General features: G+C 42.7%; 1 protein-coding gene across 17 annotated transcripts in view; it reads left to right on the plus strand.

Moving 5' to 3' along the window:
• Window positions 1-26,412, plus strand: part of REV1 (REV1 DNA directed polymerase) — a 95,686-nt gene that overhangs the window by 51,276 nt on the left and 17,998 nt on the right. For all 17 annotated transcript variants that reach the window (XR_012159864.1, XM_073352192.1, XM_073352182.1 and 14 more), the window contains 5 exons: window positions 8,750-8,922; window positions 11,043-11,145; window positions 12,484-12,649; window positions 13,276-13,478; window positions 15,980-16,213. Coding sequence is in view for 16 of the 17 variants with exons in the window: in XM_073352192.1 (XP_073208293.1) it covers window positions 8,750-8,922; window positions 11,043-11,145; window positions 12,484-12,649; window positions 13,276-13,478; window positions 15,980-16,213 (879 nt within the window). In the remaining variant the exon portion in view is untranslated. The remainder of the gene's footprint in view (window positions 1-8,749; window positions 8,923-11,042; window positions 11,146-12,483; window positions 12,650-13,275; window positions 13,479-15,979; window positions 16,214-26,412) is intronic.

Below are 26,412 nucleotides of genomic sequence, written 5' to 3' on the forward strand. Positions count from 1 at the left end.
AAATTTAATATTAAGTAAACCTTAATGTATTACTTTTCACTTGGAAATCAGAAAATGAAATGGGTAGCGGCCTCATGGCCAAGGTCTAAGAGTGCAATAGAAAACTTTTCCTTTTGTAATTTCCTGATTTTTGAGTGCTTGATTTCTCAAACTTTCTTGCATCAAAGTTGGGAGTTTTTCATTTAATTTCATAATATTAAATGAAGAAAAAGGGATGAAATGCTGCTAAATGCAGTGTGGGGTTATTTGATCCAAACTGTGAAGCAGTGGTCACTGAGGAATCCTTAAGTAAAGCCACTGAATTTAGGTCCAGCTTGCCAAAAGGAGTATAGACAACTTTGGCGATGATCCTCAGCAAAAGTACTGCAGCTGCTTCAGAAGTTCACTTGGAAGTTTAGAGCCACAATCATAAGAGAGAGAAATGAACGCTCAAATTGCTTAGAAATTGACAGCTTAGGCTCCCATGTGTGTCAAGGAAAATCTTATCTTCTGAATTTCTTCAAGTATTGCCCCTATGGGTGCTCCGCTGCAGGTGTATCTGCTCCACTGTGCCTCTAATTGGAGATTTGAGGTAGCAGTGTCCATTCAGCCTGCCCATGCACTCTCCCTCCCTGGTGGTCTGCTTCGAGGCTGTCTAGCACTGCACAGGTGAAACCCCCTCAGTTCCTTCTTGACTGCCTTTGGCCTTGAAGGAGCCAGTAGTTGTCCCTTCCTTATCTGTGTCCTTAGTATAAGTAGTAGTTGTTTTTGTTTCTTTTGTTCTCCTTAGTAGTAAGTGTTTCCATTTTATCCCCTTGGGATTAAAAAAAGAAAAGAACTTTAGCTTATATTTCCTGCCCCAGGCACCTTTAGACAACTCTCTACATTCTTTCAGTTAAAAAAGAAGGGCAGGGGAAATAAAAGAAGAGAAGAAAGAAGAACTTTCTTCTGCATTCCTCACTGCTAGAAGGTGATACCTCCCTCCCCAGGGGAATGCCCAGCTTCTAGAGTTGCCTCTGAGTGCCTGGGAGAGTCCCATATCCCTTAGAAGTGCTCCCTCTGCCTCTAGCTAAAGCCAAGGTCTTGCAAGAACAGGGAGCTGAAGTTAAAACTTCTCCTTATGGAGAAGACATTTCAGCCATCCAGGGGACTCCGGTGCTGACCCTGGATCATCCCTGGAGCCTTCAACTTCAAAGGGGTTAGAGTCACGAAAAGACCAGTAGATTCCTCCTGAAAAGTTTCGAGAGAAAGGGCTCAGAGGCCCCAAACTGAGTCATTGGCCAGTCAGAGGGGTTCCCCAGTGTGGCCACCTTGGTACTGGCTACTCCGAACCACGGTACCTAGAAACATCAGGGTGCTTCTGCTATGAGCTCTGCCACACCACCTACATGCACCTGGAGCTCAAGCTGTCAGGTTGTGGTACTTCCCTCGAAGGACAAAGACCAACACTCTACCACCTCTAAAGGAGCAGCACTGAGAAAACCTTCAGTTGGGTGAGACAAAGCTCCCGTCTAGGGAACGCTTTGCACCTTCACAACTGTCAGTACGGACAACGTACCAGGGACACTCCTCCACGGTACCAAGTGAGCCAATTGTACCACAAGAGTTCCAGTATCCCAGAGATGTGACAGTTGGGGAAGAACCGCAATCCCCATTATTTGGTACCAGGACTCTGCTACCGAGCACATCCTGGCACCCAGACTCGCCCTCAGCACCAGGCTGTGTACCACAAATGCCCCAGCCAGTGCCACCCTTACTTGATAACAAGTCTGACAGTGACCAGGAGGAGGTCATTTCCCTGGCCTCTCATCGTGGCCCACCATCATGGGTCTTCCTCAAGTCTATCAAACTAACCTTGATCTATGGGCCCCCTTGGGCACTCCCACCACTCATCCCCCTTCCCCAGGGCCGTATTGGGATCCTTAGGCAACATACAAATACCATAATTCACGGGCATTTAGTGTCTCTCAGAAAGAGTCTGCCTGATGGTCTCCTAGAGCATCACTGTCCAGAGCCCCTGAACCAGAGGAGGAGGAAAAGGAGGAAAGTCTTGAAGGGGAAGTTTCGCTCCAGCAAACTTCTCCCTATCTTCACCAGGTGAGGCTTTAATGCCCTTTCCCCATCACTAGCTGATGATTTCAAGAACTTGCAAGGCCTTACTAAGAGGGTGGTGGACCAGCTGCAGATTCCCCTACAGGAGGTAGTAGATGCACATCACAAACTGGTGGATATTCTGCACAACTCCTACTTGCCCAGAATTGCCCTCCCAATTAATGAGTCTATTTTAGTTCCTGCCAAAGTCCATCTGGAAGACACCAACTGGCAAGGGAGCCGACAAAAAATTCTGCATCCCTCCCAAACAGGCAAACTTTCTGTTTCAACATCCACAACCCAACTCCGTGGGTAGTTGATGTGGTTAATGCATGAGGCAAGCAGCATCACACCAAGTCGACCCATATGGTTGTGATTGGAAAAGCTACCTTTCTATGAGAGGAAGGCATATTTGTCAGCGACATTGCAGTTTAGAGTCTCAAACTACCAAGCTTCCATGGCCAAATATAATTTTATTAATTGTGGGAAACTCAATGCATTTCTGGAACATTTACTGGAGACACAAAAGGAACAGTTTCAGGCGATTGTCAGAGAAGGTCAGTTAGTAGCCAGAACGGTGTTACAGACTGCACTGGACGCAGCCGATACAATGGCCTGTTCTGTCTCTATGGCACTGGTAATGAGAGAGTCTTATTGGCTACACTTTTCTGGGTTGCCCAAAGAGCTGCAGACTACAGTGGAAGATCTCCCATTTGAAGGGCCCAAGCTCTTTGCGGAGAAGATACTCTTCTCTCTGCACCTTGAAGGATTCCTAGGCCACATTATGCTCCCTGGGAATCTACTCTGCGGGACAGAGAAGATATAGTTCTCAGACATAGCATAGGGCATGACCTCCTCAGTAACCACACTCAGCACTATTACAAGCCACAACGTAAGAGGTTCAGGGATCAGAAGCAGTCAGCACCACAATCTGTGACCTCTCAGACTGCCTCTTCTAAGCACTTTTGATGGGTTGGTCGAAGGCCCAAACAACTATACCGCAATGTCAGGTGCCATCTACACACCTGTCATGCCCCTTTGGAATTTGCCTGGCCCTCTTTCCCAGCAGTTGGGAGAGGATCCTCTGCAACAGATGGGTCTTGGAGATTATTTCAGAGGGTTATGCCATTCAGTTCACTTCCCTCCCCAATTCCCACCCTCCTTCCTTGTCCCTCTTCAGGGACCATTCTCATGAGAACCTGCTTTGCCAGGAAATCGATCATCTGTTACACTTAGGGGCCATAGTACCAGTCCCAGCACAACTCAAGGGCAAAGGGTTTTACTCCCTTTATTTCCTGATCTCCATGGTCAAGGGAGTTTGAAGGCCCATTCTAGATCTAAAAGCATTAAACTAATACATGAAGGCTCAGAAGTTCAAGATGGTCATGTTAGCAGACATTATTCCAGCTCTAGAGCAAGAAAATTGGTTTTTGGCCCTCGACCTACAAGATGCTTACTTCCACATCTTGATACAACCATCACACCGGAGATTCCTATGGTTTACTTCCAGCAGGACCATTATTAGTACAGGGTGCTCCAGTTCTGCCTCTCATCTGTACCCAGAGTATTCTCCAAGGTTCTCTCCGTTGTAGGGGGCCCACCTGTGAACGCTGGGCAATGTGATTTACCTGTACAGTAACTCCTTGCTTAATGTTGTAGTTATGTTCCTGAAAAATGCGACTTTAAGCGAAACAATGTTAAGCGAATTCAATTTCCCCATAAAAATTAATATAAATAAGGGGGATTAGGTTCCAGGGAAATTTTTTTCACCAGACAAAAGACTAATTATATATATATATATATATATATAAAACACACACACACACACTCAAGTTTTAAACAAACAATTTAATACTGGTACACAGGGATGATGATTATGAATCTTGGTTGACCTGGTGAAGTGAGAGGGTGGGATATTTCCCAGGGAATGCCTTATTGCTAAATGATGAGCTAGCAATCAGCTGAGCCCTCAAGGGTTAACCCATTGTTTTTAATGTAGCCTCACACTCTACAAGACAGCACAAATGGGGGGTGGGGGGTGGGGGAATAGCATGGCAGACAGAGACACACACCGTTTGTGTAAGAGAGAGAGATGCACATGGCCCCTTTAAGTACACTGATGCCACTCTAAGTACAATGCCTTTTTAAGTAGATCAGCAAGTTGAGACAGAAGCTGCTGCCAGGAAGCTCCCTCCGTCCTGAGCCCTGCCATGCTCTATGGAAATAGCCTAAGCGGGGAGCATGGGGGAGGGGGACACCCTGACATTAGCCCCTCTTTCCCCCCATCCCCTGCCCTTCACAGCAAGCAGGAGGCTCCGGGGAGCAGCTCCAAGGCAGAGGGCAAGAGCAGCACACAGCAGTGAGGGGAAGGACAGCTGAAATGCCGGCAATTGATAGCCTTCTGGGCAGCTGCTGCACAGAGAACTTAGAGGAACGGGGAGCTGATGGGGGGGGCTGCCGATCCACCCTGGTTCCAAGCCCCCACCAGCTGGCTACAATGGACTGCTCTTCCTGCAAGCAGTGAACAAAGCACGTGGCTGCCAAACGATGATATAAGGGAGCATTGCACAACTTTAAACGAGCATGTTCTCTAATTGATCAGCAATGAAACAAATGTTAACCGGGACAACTTTAATTGAGGAGTTACTGTACCTAGACAACTGCCTCCTCAGGGCTCCCTTGTTTCAAGACGCTGTACTTGCCATCCAGACGACATGCGCACTTTCATGCTGCTGGGTCTACAGCTCAACTTAGAGAAATTGACACTGACCCTGGTACACCTGGAGTTTATCAGCGCCGACCTCAATGCAGTACAAGCGAGAGCCTTCCTTCTGCTACACAGACTCACCACTCGGACTAGTCTCATGCAACAGTCCAGGCCAGCCCTCAGACATCAGCCAGAAACTGCCTGCAGCTGCTGGGTCATATGGCAGCATGCACCTTTGTCACCCCAAATGCTGGATGTTGACATGTCTTGAGATGTGGCTCACTTCTGTATATTCCCCAAACAGGGACAGACTAACCAAACTGATATCACTGCCCTCCGCAGTAAAGCACTCCCTTGACTGGTGGAGAGATCCATCCAATGTCTGAGCAAGCATTCCCTTCGTGCAGCCGCCACCAACGCTGACTCTAACAACAGATGCCTCCCTAATAGGCTGGGGAGCTCACCTACACGACCATAAGGTTCAAGGCAAGTGGTCTTCCACAGAAGCAACCTTCTATATCAGCCTTTTAGAGCTAAGGGCCCTGTGCACACTTTCTGCTTTCATCAAGAACACCTACTCAAAGGTCATGATGGACAATATGACCTATATGTGTTACATAAATCGCCAGAGGGGAGTGCCAGATCTCCCTCCCTCTGCACGGAAGCACTCAAATTTTGGAATTGGTGCATCCACCACAACGTGTTCATCTCAGCTGTCAATCTACCAGGGATATAGAACGTGACAGGTCACAGTGTGTCGGAACTTTTCTCATAACCATACATGGGAACCGAATTCAGAGGTGCTTCAAGACATATTTGCCCTTTGGGGCACCCCAATTACAGATCTTTTTGCTACTTACCGGAACAAGAAATGTCCTTGTTACTGATCCAGGGCTGGCCTGGGGAAACATTCACTGGGAGATGCCCTCATCCTCCCATGGGACAAGAACCTCTTGTATGCCTTTCCCCCATTTCCTCTTCTGTCCAAGGTTCTGTTGAAAGAGTCAAAGTGAGAGTTATTCTGAGTGCCCCTTCCTGGCCAAGACAATTCTGGTTCCCTTACCTGACACAGATGGCAATACTTCCTCGGGTTCCTCTTCAGCCCATTCCCCTCCTGCTCTCTCAAAGCAACGGGCTAATTCTTCATCCCAACCTGTGGGTCCTCCACCTCCTGTCTTGGCTCCTTCTTGGTTCCAAGACTTAGAGGTAGAATGCTCTGACTAGGTGAAAGACATGTTGCTTCACAGCCAAAAGTCAACCACTCGACATACTTACCTACGAAAATGGAAATGATTCCAAGTTTGGTGTCATTCTGAGTACACATACCCAACCTCAAAAAGAAAAGGAGTACTTGTGGCACCTTAGAGACTAACAACTTTATTTGAGCATAAGCTTTTGTGAGCTACAGCTCACTTCATTGGATGCATTCAGTGGAAAATACCGTGGGGAGATTTAATGTTTTCTGTGTATATTCCTTTTCTTTTTGTGGATACAGACTAACACGGCTGCTACTCTAATACCCAACCTTGTCTTCTCTCCCTCTCATTTTAGATCTCAAGAGGTCAGAACTCTGAGCTTCCTTAAAGTACAACTTGCAGCCATAACGGCTTTCTGCCATCTGGTAGATGGTTACACAGTGTTCACTCACCCGCTGACTCATAGATTTCTTAAAGGCATTGGGAATCTCTTTCCACATATGAGACCACCCTCTCCAACCTAGGATCTTAACCTCAGAGCTTTGACTAGACCTCCCTTTGATCCCATGGCAACTTGCTCTCTCTTACACCTGTCCATGAAGACAGCATTTCTAACTGCCATTACTTCAGCTAGGAGCGTAGGAGAAATAGTGATCTTCATGGCACACCCAGCATATGCTGTCGTTTTTTAAAGACAAAGGCTTTTTAAAGGCTGCATTCCAAGTTCTCCCTAAAATTGCCTCCACTTTCCATATGAATCAACAGATCCATCCTCCTGGTTTTTTCCCAAAATCACACTGTGGCAACAGGGAGGTGATTCTGCATATGCTAGATATTAGAAGAGCACTAGGATTCTACTTGCAGAGGACTAAGGACTTCAGGAAGTCACCTAAACTCTTCCTTTCATTCACGGAAAAATCTAAGGCTCCACCATATCAGCTCAAAGACTATCCAAAAATGGGATACGTACAAAATGGGAAATGACTGCCTAGGAAGGAGTACTGCGGAAAGGGATCTGGGGATCATGGTGGATCACAAGCTAAATATGAGTCAACAGTGTAACGCTGTTGCAAAAAAAGCAAACATCGTTCTGGAATGTATTAGCAGGAGTATTGTAAGCAAGACACGAGAAGTAATTATTTCGCTCTACTCTGCGCTGATTGGGCCTCAACTGGAGTATTGTGTCCAGTTCTGGGCGCCACATTTCAGGAAAGATGTGGACAAATTACAGAAAGTCCAGAGAAGAGCAACAAAAATGATTAAAGGTCTGTGAGGGAAGATTGAAAAAATTGGGTTTGTTTAGTCTGGAGAAGAGACGACAGAGGGGACATAACAGTTTTCAAGTACGTAAAAGGCTGTGACAGGAGGAGGGAGAAAAAAATGTTCTTCTTAACCTCTTTAGGTTGGACATTAGGAAAAATTTCTTGACTATCCGAGTGGTTAAGCACTGGAATAAATTGCCTAGGGAGGATGTGAAATTTCCATCACTGGGGATTTTTTAAGAGCAGGTTGGACAAACACCTGTCAGGGATGGTCTAGATAATACTTAGTCCTGCCTTGAGTGCAAGGGACTGGACTAGATGGCCTCTTGAGGTTCCTTCCAGTTCTATGATTCTATCCAAATGGGTCTCAAGTTGCATTAATCACTTTTATCAAGGGCTCAACCTGTTGCTTCTGTCTGGAATCGTACACACTTCATGAGGTCAATTTCTACATTGGTCACATTCCTTAAAGATGTCCCTATCTTGTAAATCTGCAGAGCAGCAACTTGGGCCTCTGTCCACACATTCATAGATCATTATGCGATGACTGGAGATTCAGCCTCCGCTGCCGTCTTTGGCTCCATAGTACTCTCTATAGTAACCACCTCCACTCCAAAGCCTCAGCCTTCCAAGGAGGATATTGCTGTGAAGTCACCTACAGTGGGACTACTCAAAGAAGAGGGAGTTACTCACCTTGTGCAATGGTTCTTTGAGATGTATGTCCCTGTGGGTGCTCCATAACCTGCCCTCCTCCCCTCTATTTCGGTGTTCCCTATAAGGGACTCTGTGTAGAGAAGGAACTGAGGGGGGGTTCACCCTGACAATGTAGATAGCCTTGAAGCAGCATGGGAGGGAGAGCACAGGTGCAGGCTGAACTGACACCACTACCTAAAATCTCTGATTAGAGGTGCAGATAAGCTTATAGTGGAGCACCCATAGGGAAACACATCTAGAAAAACTATCATTATTGCACAAGGTGAGTAACTTCCTCTTTTCAGAGTTCGTACTAGTTGTCATCAAAATCTCTTGAATAAAACAACTTGAAGTTTGTGCATCAGGCTGTTCTTCAAATGACTCTACAAAGAAGTTGCACTTTTTTGTAGAAAAATAAAACTAATTTTTCAATGTTCCACATCTCAAAAGTGTGTGATTTACCTCAGATGTTGCCAGAACATGCTCCTCTGACTACAAATGACAAAATTATATGAAATTTGTATCCTCAGATTTGTCATACATTAGTATAGCAGTATGCATGCAATGAAAATTCTCCTTCTATTCAGAGGCAAAACAGAGCAAGTTAAAAAAGAGGCACTTTTACCTATGAGTTTTCTTGCTGCAGTCAGTTGGCTGTGCTCTTTTTTATTTTTAAAATCTTTATAGTGTACCCGTTAGTGCCAAAACTACATGAAATAAATTAACTAAAGTACTTTTTTAATTTTTAAAGACATTTTAGCTCTCTACATCAGATACATGACAGAGAGTGATAAAGAGCTTTTTTTTTCTCTTCCTTTTAGCCTAAGGAAGCAGAAGCTTTCCTTCTGAGTCTTTCAGAAGAGATCCAACATAGACTTGAAGCTGCTGGGATGAAGGGTAAACGATTAACTCTTAAAATAATGGTCAGAAAGGCTGGGGCCCCTGTAGAACCTGCAAAATTTGGAGGCCATGGAATCTGTGACAACATTGCCAGGTAACCTTGCATAGAATTAAAAACTTATCATTATGTAGGTATGGACCCACTTCTGCAGCATGCTGAGCCCTGTGAACTCCCAGTAAAACATAAAGGGCATTAAAGATGCTTTTTGCCTTGCAAAATTGGACTTTATATAGTATCTATAACTATATAATAGTTGCAGTAGTGTTCTCAAACTTCCTATACATTTTGCTTAATATAGTCCCAGGTGTTCTTGTTTTCCTATAGAAACATGACTATAGGATTTTCATGGGAAAATGTCTTAAATACATGTCCCTCTTACAATCTTAGAGGAGTTTAGAGACTAATATCTGTCCTTCCAGTCTCCTTTAGAAGTAGAAAAGGAACTTCATTGTGATGGTCTTGAAATAAGCAGGGGTGGTTTGGTCTGCAAAGCCTTTTGGTCTGAAAAGGCTTTGTCAGTCAAAATCACTTTTGGAAGAGCAGCTGGCTGCAAATACTGACCTTGACACAATTCTAACAATTGTGCGTTAATTTTCTTCAGCACTGTGGTACAGTCAGCAGCACCAATCAGAAGAGCACCCCAGTCTAATCTTTATGTGATGTTCAGCTTCCAATAAATCTTTTCAGGGATTCCAGAAGGCTAATTACAAACCATAAAAAAAAATAGCCTTGGTGAGGCTTTATGCTTTTTTCTTGTTTGAAACAAGAAAATAATAATTGGTAATACTTACTGACACACTACTCCGGTATGTAGCACTAATTGCCTGCCACATATCTATTAAAGTGTACGGTTCCTTGAATTTAGCAAATCCAAAAATGATTGGTTTTTTTTTTTGTTTGTTTTTTTGGTTAAGTCTACGATAGTACACTCTCAAACTGATTTCGGAGAAGAATACACAGAATAAATACTAATTTTTTTATAAAAGGTGACCTTGAGAACATGCACCTTTTTGTATCATGCTGAAAATAAGATTAGATCTAAGAGAAGCTCTGGCACCCTGTTTATGTAGTAAAACTATCTGATGTAATACTGTTGATATAGATAGAATGCAATAGGGTTTTTGCAAAGCTAATAGTCTCTGTTAAGTCTGTTAAGTAAAGTAAAATAGCATGCTGTACAAATGCTTTACACAAATCAATTATTACTGCTTAGATTTGTCCCATAAGAAAAGTATTAGTACTGATCCCTTTCATAGGTGTATTGAGCAGTAGATCTAGAGCTAGAGGAGGAAGTAAAGTAGAAGTGAGAAGCAGCAGAATCAATCATCAGTCTGAAAACTGAACTCATCCAGGATAAAAATGGAGAATATGGGAGGAGAAAGGAAGGGGAGCCAAATGTGTCCAAATTAGAAAGAAAGGACAAGGAATATGAAAAACAATAAATGACAGCTGCACTTACAGAAAAGGAGAGGAAAGGTGAACAGAATATACTTCAGAGGTTAGAAAGTTGTGAGACATGTTGTTTATTATATGTTTTATTATAGCACTTACAAGCTTTAGTCTTGGACTAGCAACCAATTGTATTAAGTGCTGTACAAATAGAAAATAAAAATATAGTCACCGCACCAAAGAACTTACAATCTAAGTATAAGACAAGACAACAGCTAGATACAGACCAAGCAACAGAAACAATGAGACAATATTGGGAGAAGATAGGAGGTGTTAGATGAAGCAGGAGTGGGAAAGAATGAGCTTGATGCCACCAGTGCATCCTTCAGGGTTTGAAGGAAAGAAGACTGAAACTGAAATAGTGTAGTTACAGACTCCTCTACACCTCTGGCTGCTATATAGGTATTCGGATGGTTTCAGTAAAACCTTGGTTTCTCACCTATCAGATCATTAATATTAGTTAATTATTGAGGACAAAAATGTTTCTCCCTTCCTCCCTATAAACTTAATAATCCAGAATTTTTTAAAATTGTCTTAGACTGGTAATCATCTCTCATAAGTATTGATTTTAATCAATGTTTCTATAGTGTATTTGTCCTAGTTTTCCTAAAAATTGTTAATCCAATTTTGTAGACTTAGAAATTATTTTCCTCCATGGAATCAAGTAGTATATCTTTCTTTGAGATGATGTCTGGAATTAATAATGTAAAGTCTTTGCAATTTTGTAATGTATCTTTTCTTTAAATGTATTTTATTCTTTGCAGAACTGTAACTCTTGACCATGCAACAGATAGTGCAAAAGTAATCGGGAAAGAAACACTAAACATGTTTCACACAATGAAACTGAATATATCAGATATGCGAGGGGTGAGTTAATAAAACAAAGAGTTCAAGTTTCTGTTTTTTACGTTTCCTGCTCTACATGGATATATTTTATTAACTTTATTAGGCTGCACAGATTTGGATTGACATTAACAGGGTAATAGTTTCACTTATGATAAAGTATCAGACGGGTAGCCTTGTTAGTCTGGATCTGTAAAAGCAGCAAAGAGACCTGTGGCACCTTATAGACTAACAGACGTATTGGAGGATAAGCTTTCGTGTGTCGCCCACGAAAGCTTATGGTCCAGTACGTCCGTTAGTCTATAAGGTGCCACAGAACTCTTTGCCACTTTTACATATGATAAAGTACAACTTGCCTATTTGTAAACTGAGTACACTTAATTTAGTAATCTTTTTAGAATAGAAATGTGGAAGCCCAAACAGGCCATTTTTATAGAGAGAGGTTTCACAGTTTAATATCACAGTTTCAGCTAAACTAATTGGCAGTGAATAATTTCCTAGCTATATAAACATAGAAAAAGTCCTAGCAGCCATCCACCCACCGCTTATTTCATGCTTGGTGTGGCCTGTTGTACTCTATCTCAGGATTTCCCGTTCAAGATTTTAGGAAAGTTGGAGATAAGCCTGCAAATGGTACCCAGGTGCACCATTGAATTGGGCAAAATAATTTTTAAAAATACTTCTGCTGTTTTGTTTTGGATATGATTTTGGACTAAATTAAAGGTGAGGAAAGCTTTTCTGGGCAGGAAATGTATCTGGTAGAAAATGAAAGTATGTTTGTTTCTATTGCACTTTGGGGGAAACCCTGCCCTTGTGCACTTGGCATGGACCTTCACTGTTCGTCTGATATTCAGATACTGAAGTGGTAAGTGTAGTATAGATTAGATCAGTGAATTGGGAGAAAAAAATAGTATCCCTCACTCGATACATCTTTCAGCTGTCATGGGTACTTCTCTGAGTTAGTATAAATTTCTAATCCTGGTTGCAACATATATACTTGTTTGAGTTTGGGGAGTTTGTATAATTTAGTAAAACCAATATCAGTTATATAAATTGTTCATATGATCCTGTTGACACACACTTTTTCTTTACTTTACCCCAGAGAAATGAAGAAGGGTGGCACTTTTGTAATTTCTTAGCTGTTGACTTGGGGGGCTGATTTTATTTTTAGTGCCTGCAAAATATTTTTCCTCTAGTAGTAGGTGGATGGTTTTGGTCAGGCGGGTTGGGAGAGTTTATATATTTAAAAGAAAAAAGAGAAAAAAAACTCCATAAAATTTGTCAGTTTAAATTGCCCTTATTTGTTACTGTTCTTGACTTTGTGATTAGAAATAAGGATACAAAATGTGTTTTTGTTTTGAGGTTGGAATTCAGGTGCATCAGTTAGTTCCCATCAATAAAACCACTTCAGCTGTTTCCTCTCGCTCATCAGTACCATCTGGACATTTACCTGGGGGATCACATTCAGTTATCGATCTTCTACATGTTCAAAAAACTAAGAAATCTTCAGAAGAAGAACATAAAGAAGGTCAGTAACTACTTTTGCTAAACAATCTGTTTCAACTTGTATTTAACTGTGATGCTCTGAGTACATTTCCCAGACCTGAAGAAGAGCTCTGTATAAACTGGAAAGTTTGTCTCTCTCACCAACAGAAGTTGGTCGAAGAAAAGATATTACCTCACCCACCTTGTCTCTCTAATGTCCTGGATTGACACGGCGACAACAACACTGCATGCTTTAAACTGCCATGGTCAGTTGTATTTTGGGTTTGTGATCGTATTGGCTTCCTTTAAGACACAACTCATTTTAATTTGATTTTGCGTCTGAACATTTTTCAACAGAAATTCATTTCAAGTTATGTAAGCAATCAGACTTTGTGTGCATGTTTTGCTGCTCCATCCCACCTGAAAAAGAGGGATGTATGAATTAGTTTAGAATCGGAACTTCTACAAAATCTTGAAAAGATAGATGGATAATTAAGGTAGATATTTAAAGTAGAAAAAGGTTCTCACTAACAATTCCCATTATTGCACAAACTACCAAATGTTTTTCAGTAGAAGCATAGGGTAACTAAAGTTTCCTACCATGTGAAAAGTAAGTTGTTTTTGAACTGTTAAGAGAATTTTTCTGTATATTGTTTTCTACATTTATAGTATTTGTGGCTGCTATGGATCTCGAAATATCGTCTGCATCAAGAACATGCACTTTTCTGCCATCTCTCACTACCCATCTGACATCTGGTCTCAATCCCATTACCAGCAAGGCTGAGTCTGCAGTCAAATGGAATGGTTTACACACTCCTATCAGCGTAAAATCAAGACTTAATTTAAGTATTGAGGTTCCTTCACCTTCCCAGGTAAATGTGAGGGGTACGGAACTTCTGATACATATTTGTTTGTAATTACTGTACAGGAATGCAGTTCCTATTTTTGGTGGTAAATACCCAACAGGAAAAACTGTCATTCTTCCAGTATTTTTCTTCCTTTTTACAGTGTCAGAGAACGGAACTGGGACTAAAAAGGAGAAGATACTCTGATCTCAGAGTATTGAATAGATTACCCTTCACCCAGCAACTCTAAAGCTCTTTAAAGAAATACAAACCTTGGTTTTAAAAATCATGACGTTCTAAAAACTTAACTCAGAGTTACGACACTTTTTTTGTGTTAATGCTCTTATATAATAAAAATAGCAATACTCTGTTAGGAATTTAAATATGTATTTTTTTAATTCTATAGTATGTGCTGAGCTTTAATTATTGTTATTAATAGGGACTATTTTCCATATAGGCTAATTACTAATGAACTATTAAAGGGGACTTTTACAATGTACCATTTATGTTTTTCATGAAGGTAGCGCTCTTAAGCACTGTTACTATCCTTTTATTATAGTCCTGATATTTACACTTGCTCATCCTAATACCTGACTAGAGCTAAATAAGAATTCTGCTCCGCACAAGGATACACTTTACCTTACTAATTAATTAGTAACACAACTAATTCAAAAGGTTCAAATGATGTAATTCAGATTTTGCCGTGTTGTTTTTGTTTACTATATTAAACAAAATAAAAAAGTAATAGAATTTGAAAAGCCCCCTTTTCTTGTACTATAATTCAGTATGTTTAGAAGTGGTTAGATTATTCAGAAATTCAAAATTGTCCCAATGAACCAAAGCATAGAAGCAGATGTTGCTCTCCTTTTATTCTTTCCAACCTCATTTATGGTGAAGAAAATAGACAGTGACCTAACAAAATAAGTTCCTATATTTAATGTTATATTTCCTTTTGTTGTTAAAATCCTGCAATTATATACCCCTGTGCTGTGCCCTGGGTATGAGATTTTAAAATTTCTCTTAAGGATAATCAGTAGAAGAAAGCATCTGGAATACTCCCCTGAAACCTGTATTTGCAACACTTACCAGCAAATACAGTATTTCATTCTGTACAGATTGCTATTTGCCTTTCATTTTAGAGACTTTCTTTTTGTTCTGTATTTGTACAGAGCCTACAACAGTGGTGGGCAACCTGCGGGCCGCATAGGGCCCGTCAGGATAATCTGCTGGTGGGCCGTGAGACAGTGTTTCTTTGACGGTCCACAGCTCCCAGTGGCCCTATGGCCTGCACCACTTCCCCTAGCTCCCATTGGCTGGGAACGGTGAACTGTGGCCACTGGGAGCTGCAGGCGGCCATGCCTGCCGACGGTCAATGTAAACACTGTCTCCTGGCCCGCCAGCAGATTACCCTGATGGGCCACAGGTTGCCCACCACTGGCCTACAAATACAACAGTGTAGTCCTTGTCCATGTCTGGGTCTCCTAGGTGCTACAGTAATAATAATCTTGAGCAACATGGATTCAAATCTACATTTAAGATGTTCCTATTGTGATTATCAATCATACTCTCTGTCACTCAGGGAGCTGCAATTAAATATTTCAGCTTTTGGAATCTGATGCACCATTTCATTTGTTTGATGTTAGTAATTTTATGTTTTATGGAAATCTACCCCTGGGACCAACTGTTGAGAACTGACTTGATTATTGAATGGTGTTTATGGTTTTGGGGGAAGAGCATATCCTAAATTTACTGACTGTACTAACAAAACCTATGTTACAAATATGGCAGTGAGAAGTCTCATCTTGCGGTAAATACACCAGATTAGTAACACCAAAGTAAATTGGAGCATATATATAAATATCCTGGTACTAAACTGAATGATCATCAGTTGCTGTATTGCTGAATGATCAGTCAATTGCTTTAGACCAGATAGAAGACTTATGTTCAAATCAATATATATGTTGCCAATATTTTATTCATATTAGTTATTTAGGATTATAATGAAGGTTAGATGAATGTGAAGGAAAGTTTATATAGGATTTATATTTACTATGTTAAATATTATTTGTAAAAATACAAGACTAAGCATTTATGTGTACTAACTTAATTTTGCCTTTTACATAATACAGCTGCTACAACAGGGGTTCTCAAACTGGGGGTCAGGACCCGTGGGGGGGTCACGAGCTGTCAGCCTCCACCCGAAACCCTGCTTTTCATCCAGCATTTATAATGATATTAAATATATTAAAAAGTGTTTTTAATTTATAAGGGGGGGGTCGCACTCAGAGGCTTGCTATGTGAAAGGGGTCACCAGTATAAAGGTTTGAGAACCACTGTGCTACAACATTCAGTACTGTCAGATTCCCAAGTCAGCTTGTGTATACAAATTAGGATGTCCATTGTTGAGTTTTAATTTCTTCTAATTTCAGTTTGTAAAATAAGTACTGTGACTCTTTAACTGTTTTTATGTTCTTATGTTCTTGGTTCTCCAAACATCTAATGACCTTTTTATTTTATTTTATTTGCAGTTAGATCAATCTGTCTTGGAAGCACTGCCATCTGATCTCAGAGAACAAGTAGAGCAAATGTACGCAATTCAACAGGGAGAGACTTATGGTGATAGCAAAAAAGAGCCCATGAATGGGTGTAACAATGAGTTTCTGCCACAGCCAGTTGGAACAGTTCTCTTACAAATACCAGACCTCCAAGAACCAAACAGTGATGCAGGAATTAATGTAATAGCCCTGCCAGCATTCTCGCAGGTAGAGTTTACTCTAAAATAAGTGGGTTTTAACGTGGTATCAACAAATATGAGCTTTGAATCTGTAGAAATAAATAGTTAACAACTTCATTTGTCCAGGCAAAATTATTAGAATTTGTGAGTCAGTCAGATCCGACCCATGGGCCACTAAGTACTGGCCTCTGCACCTTTAGAATTTTTATCCTGGACTCAGCAAAAGTATAATACATGTTAAAGATTTATAGTTGCCAGTATTTCTACATCCGTGTCTTGAAAAGTTATTTTTTGTTGTTGATGATGAAAAGGCTCTACATTTATCCCTCGTTTTGTAATAAAATGAGATGTATGAACAGTTTTTTCCTTGCACTGCAGCTCTGTTACATTGCACCAGCAGTGCAAGGCAGTCCTAAAATCAGCTTAGCTAGCCACTGGAGAATCACCCCATTAGAGATGAATCTTTTTAAGGCATAAAGCTAGCGTGGTAGCTCCCATGCCACACATGTGCCTGCCAGTTTAGTGTGTGTTTGTCGGGGGAGGCATGACAGGAGCTCCCATGGGTCCCAGCAATTCCCAGATGCCATATTAGTTGCTTGAGGCTACTGAACTGGTGCACAGCAGGACCGGGATTCGGGGAATGCAAAAGTGGTTTATAGCAGGGGTGGGCAAACTTTTTGGCCCGAAGGCCACATCGGGGTTGCGAAACGGTATGGAGGGCAGGGTAGGGAAGGCTGTGCCTCCCCAAACAGCCTGGCCCCCTCCCCCATCCGACCCTTCCTACTTCCTGTCCCCGACTGCCCCCCTCAGAACCCCTGTCTCATCCAACCCCCCCTGCTCCTTGTCCCCTGACTGCCTCCTCCCAGGACCCCCCGCCCCTAACTGCCCCACAGGACCCCACCCCCTGTCCACACCCTGCCCCACAACAGGCCTCCCACTCGGGACCCCCAACCCTAACTGTCCCCCCAGGACCCCACCCCCTATCCAACCCCTCCTGCTCCCAGGACCCCCTGGACTCTACCCCCATCCAAGCCTCCCTGCTCCCTGTCTCCTGACCACCTCCGCCCCATCCCCGCCCCTGTCCTGTGACTGCCCCACAGGACCTCCTGCCCCTTATCCACCCCCGCCGCTCCCTTACCATGCCACTCAGAGTGGCAGGACAGGCTTATTGGAAAGCGTAGGAAGTGGGCGTGCGCTAGCCATGCTGCCTGTGCAGCAAGCTGAAGCTGCAGGGTAGGGGGGACAGCTGGGGAGGGGCCGGGGGCTAGCCTCCCTGGCTGGGAGCTCAGGAGCCAGGCAGGACGGTCCCACAGGCCGGATTTGGCCCGCAGCCCGTAGTTTTTCCACCTCTGGTTTATAGCATGATGGCTTGAAGTGGTGGATGGATGCTATTCATCCAAGGCTGTTCATCCTTTCTTCAGTCTCAGCGGATCAGATATGTTGGAGATGGATGCTGAAAGATCTTGTTATAGACTTCATTTAAAATTCATTCGCAGCAACAGGGAGCTAATTCTCCATTCAATGTTCTCAGGACACTATACTCGACTAAACATCCTATTAGGCAGAGAAGGAAATTGAACTGGGATCTCCCACACACTGGCTGAGTACCCTAACCACTGGGTTAAAGGTTGTAATAGAGGCCTATCCCCCCAGCTGTTTTGTGGGAAATTGCAAAAACAGCTTAGCCACCTAAGCTGTCTAACTCCAAGAAAGGGGAGATGGGTTTCCGGTTGTGGATTGCAAACAGAAGTAGGTGCCTCTCTATAGCCTGGATTTAGGTGCTGAAATCTGTGAGAGGAACAGGGCTTAGGACATACTTCTCTCATCACTATTTCCCATTGGCTAGCTTAGGTGGCCCCGCCTAGAGGCCTGGCTTTTGTGTATCCCATTCTTAGGTGCCTAACTCAGGCTTTGTGGATTCCAGTGATTTTTCTATGCATCTAAAAGTTAGGCATTGTGGCAAAGTCCCTTTGTAGATCCAAGTCTAAGTTCTCAAACTAAAAGTAACATGAGTTCAACAGATCTTAAAGCCGTTACTATTGAAGTGGTAGCTTAATTTAAAACAATATATGGTCTTTTCCTAAGGTCTTCATGTCATAAACTACATCATTATGGGAGAATATATCATAGACAAAATGTAGGGCTGGAAGGGACCCCAAGAAGCCATCAAGTCCAATCCCCTTTGCCACTGAAAGAATAAGTAAACCTAGACCATCCTTGACCGTGTTTGTCCAACTTGTTTTTAAAAGCTTCCAATAACAGGGACTCCACAATCTCCCTTGGAAGCCTCTTCCAGAGTTTAAATACCCTTACCATTAGAAAGTTTTTTCTAATATCTAACCAAAATCTCTCTTGCTGCAGATTAAGTGCATTACTTCTTGTCCTACCTTCAGTGGACTTGGAGAAAATTGATCATCGTCCTCTTTTAACAGCCCTTAACATATTGGAAGACAGTTATCAGGTCCCTCCTCAGTCTTCTTTTCTCAGGACTAAACATGCCCAATTTTTTTAACCTTTCCTCATAAATCAGATTTTCTAAAGCTTTTATCATTTTTATTGCTCTCCTCTGGACCCTTTCCAATTTGTCCATATGTGTGTGAAAAAAAAAAAAAAGCTATTTATATTTGAAACTACTAATGAATTAGTACAGTAGTACACTCCATAAATTGAAATATTACTGTCATTCTGCTGCAAGTGTGAAGGATTTTAGTTATAACAACTCAGCAGATGTAAATTATTACACAATTTACGCACTGCAGTTTCTTATTACTTAATTAGGTTAATTTTTTTCAACTCTACATCACTTTTGTCTGAATTGCTTTTATATGAGTTGGGTGCCTGGTTAATAAGGTGACTGATTTGTTCATTGGGAAATTTGTGGTAAGTTTCACTTGTTAATTCTAAGGTTCGTATTGTAAGAATCCAAATAGGTTTAATTCATTTCAATTAGCCTCTGTAGTAATCATTTGGAATAGAGAAAAAGCTATAAAAGTTAGCAAGATTTGAAGCTTAAAGCAGAGCATTTAAGTAGTAAAGAATACAGGTATTTACAGATATTTCTTTTAGTAGTAGTGTATATAGTTAAACCTTCCACATTTAGCTTAGAAGGGCATCCTCCGCCCCCAGTCTTTGGACTTCAAATCCTGTGCCTCCTGTGGCAAGCCCATGCCGGTGGGCAACCAGCACTCCAGCTGTCTGAAGTGTCTCAGGGAGGATCACATTCGAGAGCATTGCCAGATCTACTGCCAGTTCAAGCCTCATATGAAAAAGGACAGGAATGTTAGGCTAAGTTCTATCCTGATGGAAGCCAGGCTCAGACCAGTATCAAAGCCAAGCTGGTCAGACATTGGTGTGGAGTGCTCCTCCAGTGGCACTGGTCTCTTGGCTCCATTCCCCTTCACCAGTGCTGAGGAAAAAACACAAGAAACAACGATCCAAGAGGGGACATTCCCCAGAATCGAGGAAGGACAAACATGGAGAGTGCAGCAGTGCGCAACCTGTGTCTGGCCACTCCTTTACCCCCACTCTGCTTGTGACACCATCGACTCCATCCTGCTTACAGGTGCCGCTGAGTCTGGTACAGGACCATCCACCGACACCAGGAGGTCATCATGGCACCAGCAGGATCTCAGTGCTGTCCACCCTGGAGACACTTGCAGTGGCCAGGGACCAAATGGCTCTCCTAGTACTGCCGACTCTGGCAGAGCAAGTTCTGGCACCGACGAGGTCATCGAGCAGAAGGGAGCATGTTGTCTTGAGCTCCTATCCGGCACTGAGTCCACTGGTACCAACCAGAGGGAAACTGACCCTGCTGATGTCAGCAAAGAATTTGTTGCTCCAGCACCGTTCCCTGGACCCTTGGCACTGGCCGACAGAGGCAAGGGGTTCCAGCCCCCTACAATCCCTCCAAACTGACTTGTCCTCAAGATCAGAGGTGAAGTCAGCACCCAATCAAGGGGCCAATACCAGTACCCAACCTATGTTTCATCAGATCCCGGTGCGTATCAGTCTACCCTTACCTCGACAACTGGCTGATCAAGAGCTGGTCGGAGGCCCATGTGAGAGCCAGCATCAGTCTGGTCCAAGCTACCTTCTGAGCCCTGGGCGTATTGATAAATGGGCAAGTCAACTCTCATCCCTGTCCAGAATCACGGGCCCTCCCTTTGAGCCACTGGCATCATGCCCTCTGTTGTGTCTCTCCTGGAATATTGCCTTCCTGATGGTGATTATCTCAGCCAGGAGGGGTATCAGAAATGAGGGCCCTTACGTCACAACCCCTGTATACAATGTTTTTTACGGACAAGGTTAAACTGTGCCCCCATCCAGCATTCCTCCCAAAGGTGGTCTCGCAGCTTCATAGTAATCAGGTTTTCTCCCCAAAACCACACACAAAATCGGAGGAGCAGCGTTTCCACACGCTGGATATTAGACATGCCCTGGCTTTCTACCTTGAGAGGACCAAGCTGTTTCGTAAATCCACACAGCTCTTTGTGGCAGTAGCAGCCAGAATGAAAGGCCTACTAGTTTCGGCCTGGAGAATTTCATCTTGGATCCCTTCCTGGTTTTGTATGTGCTATGAGCAGGTGGGTGTCCCGCTTCCTGCCATCTTGACTGTCCATTCAACAAGAGCTCAGGCTTCATCAGTGGTGTTTCTGGCCCAGGTCCCGATCCAAGACATCTGCAGAGCAGCGACATGGTCATCGATACATACCTTCTCCTCTCATTATGCCATCACCCAGCAAGCTAGAGATGATGCCAAGTTTGGTAGAGCAGTGTTACAATCTGTATGTCTCTGAACTCCGAGCCCACCTTGGGAGGCACCTAATGTGGAATGGACATGAGCAAGCACTCGAAGAAGAAAAAGCTATTACTAACCTTTCCATAACTGTTCTTCGAGATGTCTTGCTCATGTCCATTCCATGACCCACCCTCCTGCCCCTCTGCCAGAGTTAGCTGGGAGGAAGGAACTGAGAGGGTGTGGAGCCGGCTGGGCGCCTTACACTGGCACAGGAGCGCATGGCACCAGAGAGCACTAGAGCTAGCCCAGTGGATACCACTGAGAGAAAAATCTCAAGCAACTGTGCACGTGACGCATACACACCTAACGTGGAATGGACGTGAGCAACACATCTTGAAAAACAACAGTTACACAAAGAAAACGAGGAGTACTTGTGGCGCCTTAGAGACTAACAAATTTATTTGGGCATAAGCTTTCGTGGGCTAAAACCCACTTCATCGGATGCATGCAGTGGAAAATACAGTAGGAAGATAGATATAATATATATGGAGAGAGAGATATACACACAGAGAACATGAAAAAATGTGTGTTGCCATACCAACTGTAACAAGACCAATTCCAGCGCATCATCAAGGATCTACAACCTATCCTGAAGGACAGTCCCTCACTCTTGCAGATCATGGGAGACAGACCAGTCCTCGCTTACAGACAGCCCCCCAACCTGAAGCAAATACTCACCAGCAACCACACAATAAAAACACTAGCCCAGGAACCTATCCTTGCAATAAAGCCCGTTGCCAACTCTGTCCACATATCTATTCAAGGGACACCATCGTAGGACCTAATCACATCAGCCACACCATAAGGGGCTCGTTCACCTGCACATCTACCAATGTGATATATGCCATCATGTACCAGCAATGCCCCCTGCCATGTACATTGGCCAAACCGGACAATCTCTACGCAAAAGAATAAATGGACGCAAATCAGACATCAAGAATTATAACGTTCAAAAACCAGTCGGAAAACACTTCAACCTCCCTGGTCACTCAATTTCAGACCTAAAAGTTGCAATTCTCCAACAACAAAAAACCTTCAAAAACAGACTCCAACGAGAAACTGCAGAATTGGAATTAATTTGCATACTGGACACCATTATATTAGGCTTGAATAAAGACTGGGAGTGGATGGGTTATTACACAAAGTAAAAGCTATTTCCCCATGCTAATTTTTTCCCCCTACTGTTACTAACGTCTTTTTGTCACTGTTTATTTGAAATGGGCCATCCTGATTATCACTACAAATGTTTTTTTCTCCTGCTGATGATAACCCACCTTTAATTAATTTGTCTTGTCATGAGTAGTATGGCAACACCCATTTTTTCATGTTCTCTGAGTATATATATCTTCCTATTGTATTTTCCACTGCATGCATCTGATGAAGTGGGTTTTAGCCCATGAAAGCTTATGCCCAAATTAATTTGTTAGTCTCTAAGGTGCCACAAGTACCCCTCGGTTTTTTTTGCTGATACAGGCTACCACTCTGAAACCAGTTACACAAAGGTTAGTAACATTTTTTTTATCATTAGCAAATTTGCACCTCCTACTTTGTGATTTCAAATGGTAAATCACTTTGAGAATGTAAACAGCACATAAAAAAACTGATGTTTTGTATGATGAGTTAATAAGGAGAGGTCACTTATGAGTTCTTAATTTCACAATAGATTCGTTTTGCCTGAAAGCGCCGTATATTGTAATCACCTTATTAATAATTTATTACAGGCATAAATACCATCAGAAAGTTTGAGAACTATTTATGTAAAATATACAAGGTTCACTTTTTGTTCAGTTTTTTTTAAAGCTACATGTAAGACATTATGGTTGCACAGATAATTACTTAAGAGTCAGGAAATTAGTTAATTTTGTACATTCAACCTTTAGTTTGGATCACTGTCTCTTAGTGCAACTTACAAAGTGCACCTTTTAAGCAATTGAGGGTGGGTGTGCTCTCGCACAGGTAAAAATAAAATATTCTGTATATGATTTTATTTGAGAAATAGTTATGAGAGAATATAATTAGACTGTTGCAATGCATGTACACAAAGGGACCGAGTTCATACTGCATGTGCAAATTTCCTGATTCTTGGGTGCTTAAGCATTCAGCTTTAACTTTTTAAAAAAATATATTTTTAATAGAAATACCTGTGTTTTTAAAAATCATTCCAAGTTCTGGAAATATTCGGCTTGATTCCACTGTAATGTGCTATCAAATACAAGGTGTGCATTCAGTAGGGCCAGACTCCGTCCAAAACTTACCTTATTTACTGCATGTCTTATGTGTTGAAAACTTTGTGCTTGGCATGAAGAGTTTTCAAAACTGAAAAAATCTGTGCCAGGTGCATCAAGATTTACCTTTGTAAGCAGATGCACAATTTATATGAAGTGAGTATTCATTAGAGAGGTAAATTAGTATGTGTGAACTGTGCAGCCTGTCTTCCATACAAATATTTGTAGATCTCAATTGAAGAAAAAAATGCCATTGTTGTTAAAACTACTACCAGGCTTGGCAGAATTCTGTTTTTATTTTTTTATAATCTGATGGATAATGCTATCAGTGTTTATTTTTAAGCATTTTTCTATTTTTATTGATTTATAAATTTTCACAATTGTGGGAAATTATGGAGGGAAGTCAGACAATAATTAGTTAATGACAGGTTTCAGAGTAACAGCCGTGTTAGTCTGTATTCGCAAAAAGAAAAGGAGTACTTTTGGCACCTTAGAGACTAACCAATTTATTTGAGCATGAGCTTTCGTGAGCTACAGCTCACTTCATCGGATGCATGCTGTGGAAACTGCAGCAGACTTTATATACACAGAGAATATGAAAAAATACCTCCTCCCACCCCACTGTCCTGCTGGTAATAGCTTATCTAAAGTGATTATCAGGTGGGCCATTTCCAGCACAAATCCAGGTTTTCTCACCCTCCACCCCCCCACACAAATTCACTCTCCTGCTGGTGATAGCCCATCCAAAGTGACAACTCTTTACACAATGTGCATGATAATAAAGTTGGGCCATTTCCTGCACAAATCCAGGTTCTCTCATCCCCCTCCCAAAAACCACACACACAAACTCACTCTCCTGCTGATAATAGCTCATCCAAAGTGACCATTCTCCCTACAATGTGCATAATTAAGGTGGGCCATTTCCAGCACAAATCCAGGTTTTCTCACATCCTCCCCACCCCCATACACACACAAACTCACTCTCCTGCTGGTAATAGCTCATCCAAACTGACCACTCTCCAAGTTTAAATCCAAGTTAAACCAGAACATCGGGGGGGGGATAGGAAAAAACAAGAGGAAATAGGCTACCTTGCATAATGACTTAGCCACTCCCAGTCTCTATTTAAGCCTAAATTAATAGTATCCAATTTGCAAATGAATTCCAATTCAGCAGTTTCTCGCTGGAGTCTGGATTTGAAGTTTTTTTGTTTTAAGATAGCGACCTTCATGTCTGTGATTGCGTGACCAGAGAGATTGAAGTGTTCTCCGACTGGTTTATGAATGTTATAATTCTTGACATCTGATTTGTGTCCATTTATTCTTTTACGTAGAGATTGTCCAGTTTGACCAATGTACATGGCAGAGGGGCATTGCTGGCACATGATGGCATATATCACATTGGTGGATGTGCAGGTGAACGAGCCTCTGATAGTGTGGCTGATGTTATTAGGCCCTGTGATGGTGTCCCCTGAATGGATATGTGGGCACAATTGGCAACGGGCTTTGTTGCAAGGATAAGTTCCTGGGTTAGTGGTTCTGTTGTGTGGTATGTGGTTGTTGGTGAGTATTTGCTTCAGGTTGCGGGGCTGTCTGTAGGCAAGGACTGGCCTGTCTCCCAAGATTTGTGAGAGTGTTGGGTCATCCTTTAGGATAGGTTGTAGATCCTTAATAATGCGTTGGAGGGGTTTTAGTTGGGGGCTGAAGGTGACGGCTAGTGGCGTTCTGTTATTTTCTTTGTTAGGCCTGTCCTGTAGTAGGTAACTTCTGGGAACTCTTCTGGCTCTATCAATCTGTTTCTTTACTTCTGCAGGTGGGTATTGTAGTTGTAAGAAAGCTTGACAGAGATCTTGTAGGTGTTTGTCTCTGTCTGAGGGGTTGGAGCAAATGCGGTTGTATCGCAGAGCTTGGCTGTAGACGATGGATCGTGTGGTGTGGTCAGGGTGAAAGCTGGAGGCATGCAGGTAGGAATAGCGGTCAGTAGGCTTCCGGTATAGGGTGGTGTTTATGTGACCATTGTTTATTAGCACTGTAGTGTCCAGGAAGTGGATCTCTTGTGTGGACTGGACCAGGCTGAGGTTGGTGGTGGGATGGAAATTGTTGAAATCATGGTGGAATTCCTCAAGGGCTTCTTTTCCATGGGTCCAGATGATGAAGATGTCATCAATATAGCGCAAGTAGAGTAGGGGCTTTAGGGGACGAGAGCTGAGGAAGCGTTGTTCTAAATCAGCCATAAAAATGTTGGCATACTGTGGGGCCATGCGGGTACCCATAGCAGTGCCACTGATCTGAAGGTATACATTGTCCCCAAATGTGAAATAGTTATGGGTAAGGACAAAGTCACAAAGTTCAGCCACCAGGTTAGCCGTGCCATTATCGGGGATAGTGTTCCTGACGGCTTGTAGCCAATCTTTGTGTGGAATGTTGGTGTAGAGGGCTTCTACATCCATAGTGGCCAGGATGGTGTTATCAGGAAGATCACTGATGGATTGTAGTTTCCTCAGGAAGTCAGTGGTGTCTCGAAGGTAGCTGGGAGTGCTGGTAGTGTAGGGCCTGAGGAGGGAGTCTACATAGCCAGACAATCCTGCTGTCAGGGTGCCAATGCCTGAGATGATGGGGTGCCCAGGATTTCCAGGTTTATGGATCTTGGGTAGTAGATAGAATATCCCAGGTCGGGGTTCCAGGGGTGTGTCTGTGCGGATTTGATCTTGAGCTTTTTCAGGAAGTTTCTTGAGCAAATGCTGTAGTTGCTTTTGGTAACTCTCAGTGGGATCATAGGGTAATGGCTTGTAGAAACTAGTGTTGGAGAGCTGCCGAGCAGCCTCTTGTTCATATTCCGACCTATTCATGATGACAACAGCACCTCCTTTGTCAGCCTTTTTGATTATGATGTCAGAGTTGTTTCTGAGGCTGTGGATCGCATTGTGTTCTGCACGGCTGAGGTTATGGGGCAAGTGATGCTGCTTTTCCACAATTTCAGCCCGTGCACGTCGGCGGAAGCACTCTATGTAGAAGTCCAGTCTGCTGTTTCGACCTTCAGGAGGAGTCCACCTAGAATCCCTCTTTCTGTAGTGTTGGTAGGGAGGTCTCTGTGGATTAGTATGTTGTTCAGAGTTTAAAGCTTGATAATTGTTAAAAAATAAATTGTCAACATCACATGTCAAAATATACACACTTAATATGCTTAAATCAAACTTCGATAAGTTC

This window comes from Lepidochelys kempii, chromosome 1, assembly GCF_965140265.1.
Source record: "Lepidochelys kempii isolate rLepKem1 chromosome 1, rLepKem1.hap2, whole genome shotgun sequence".
Lineage (NCBI taxonomy): Eukaryota > Metazoa > Chordata > Testudines > Cheloniidae > Lepidochelys > Lepidochelys kempii.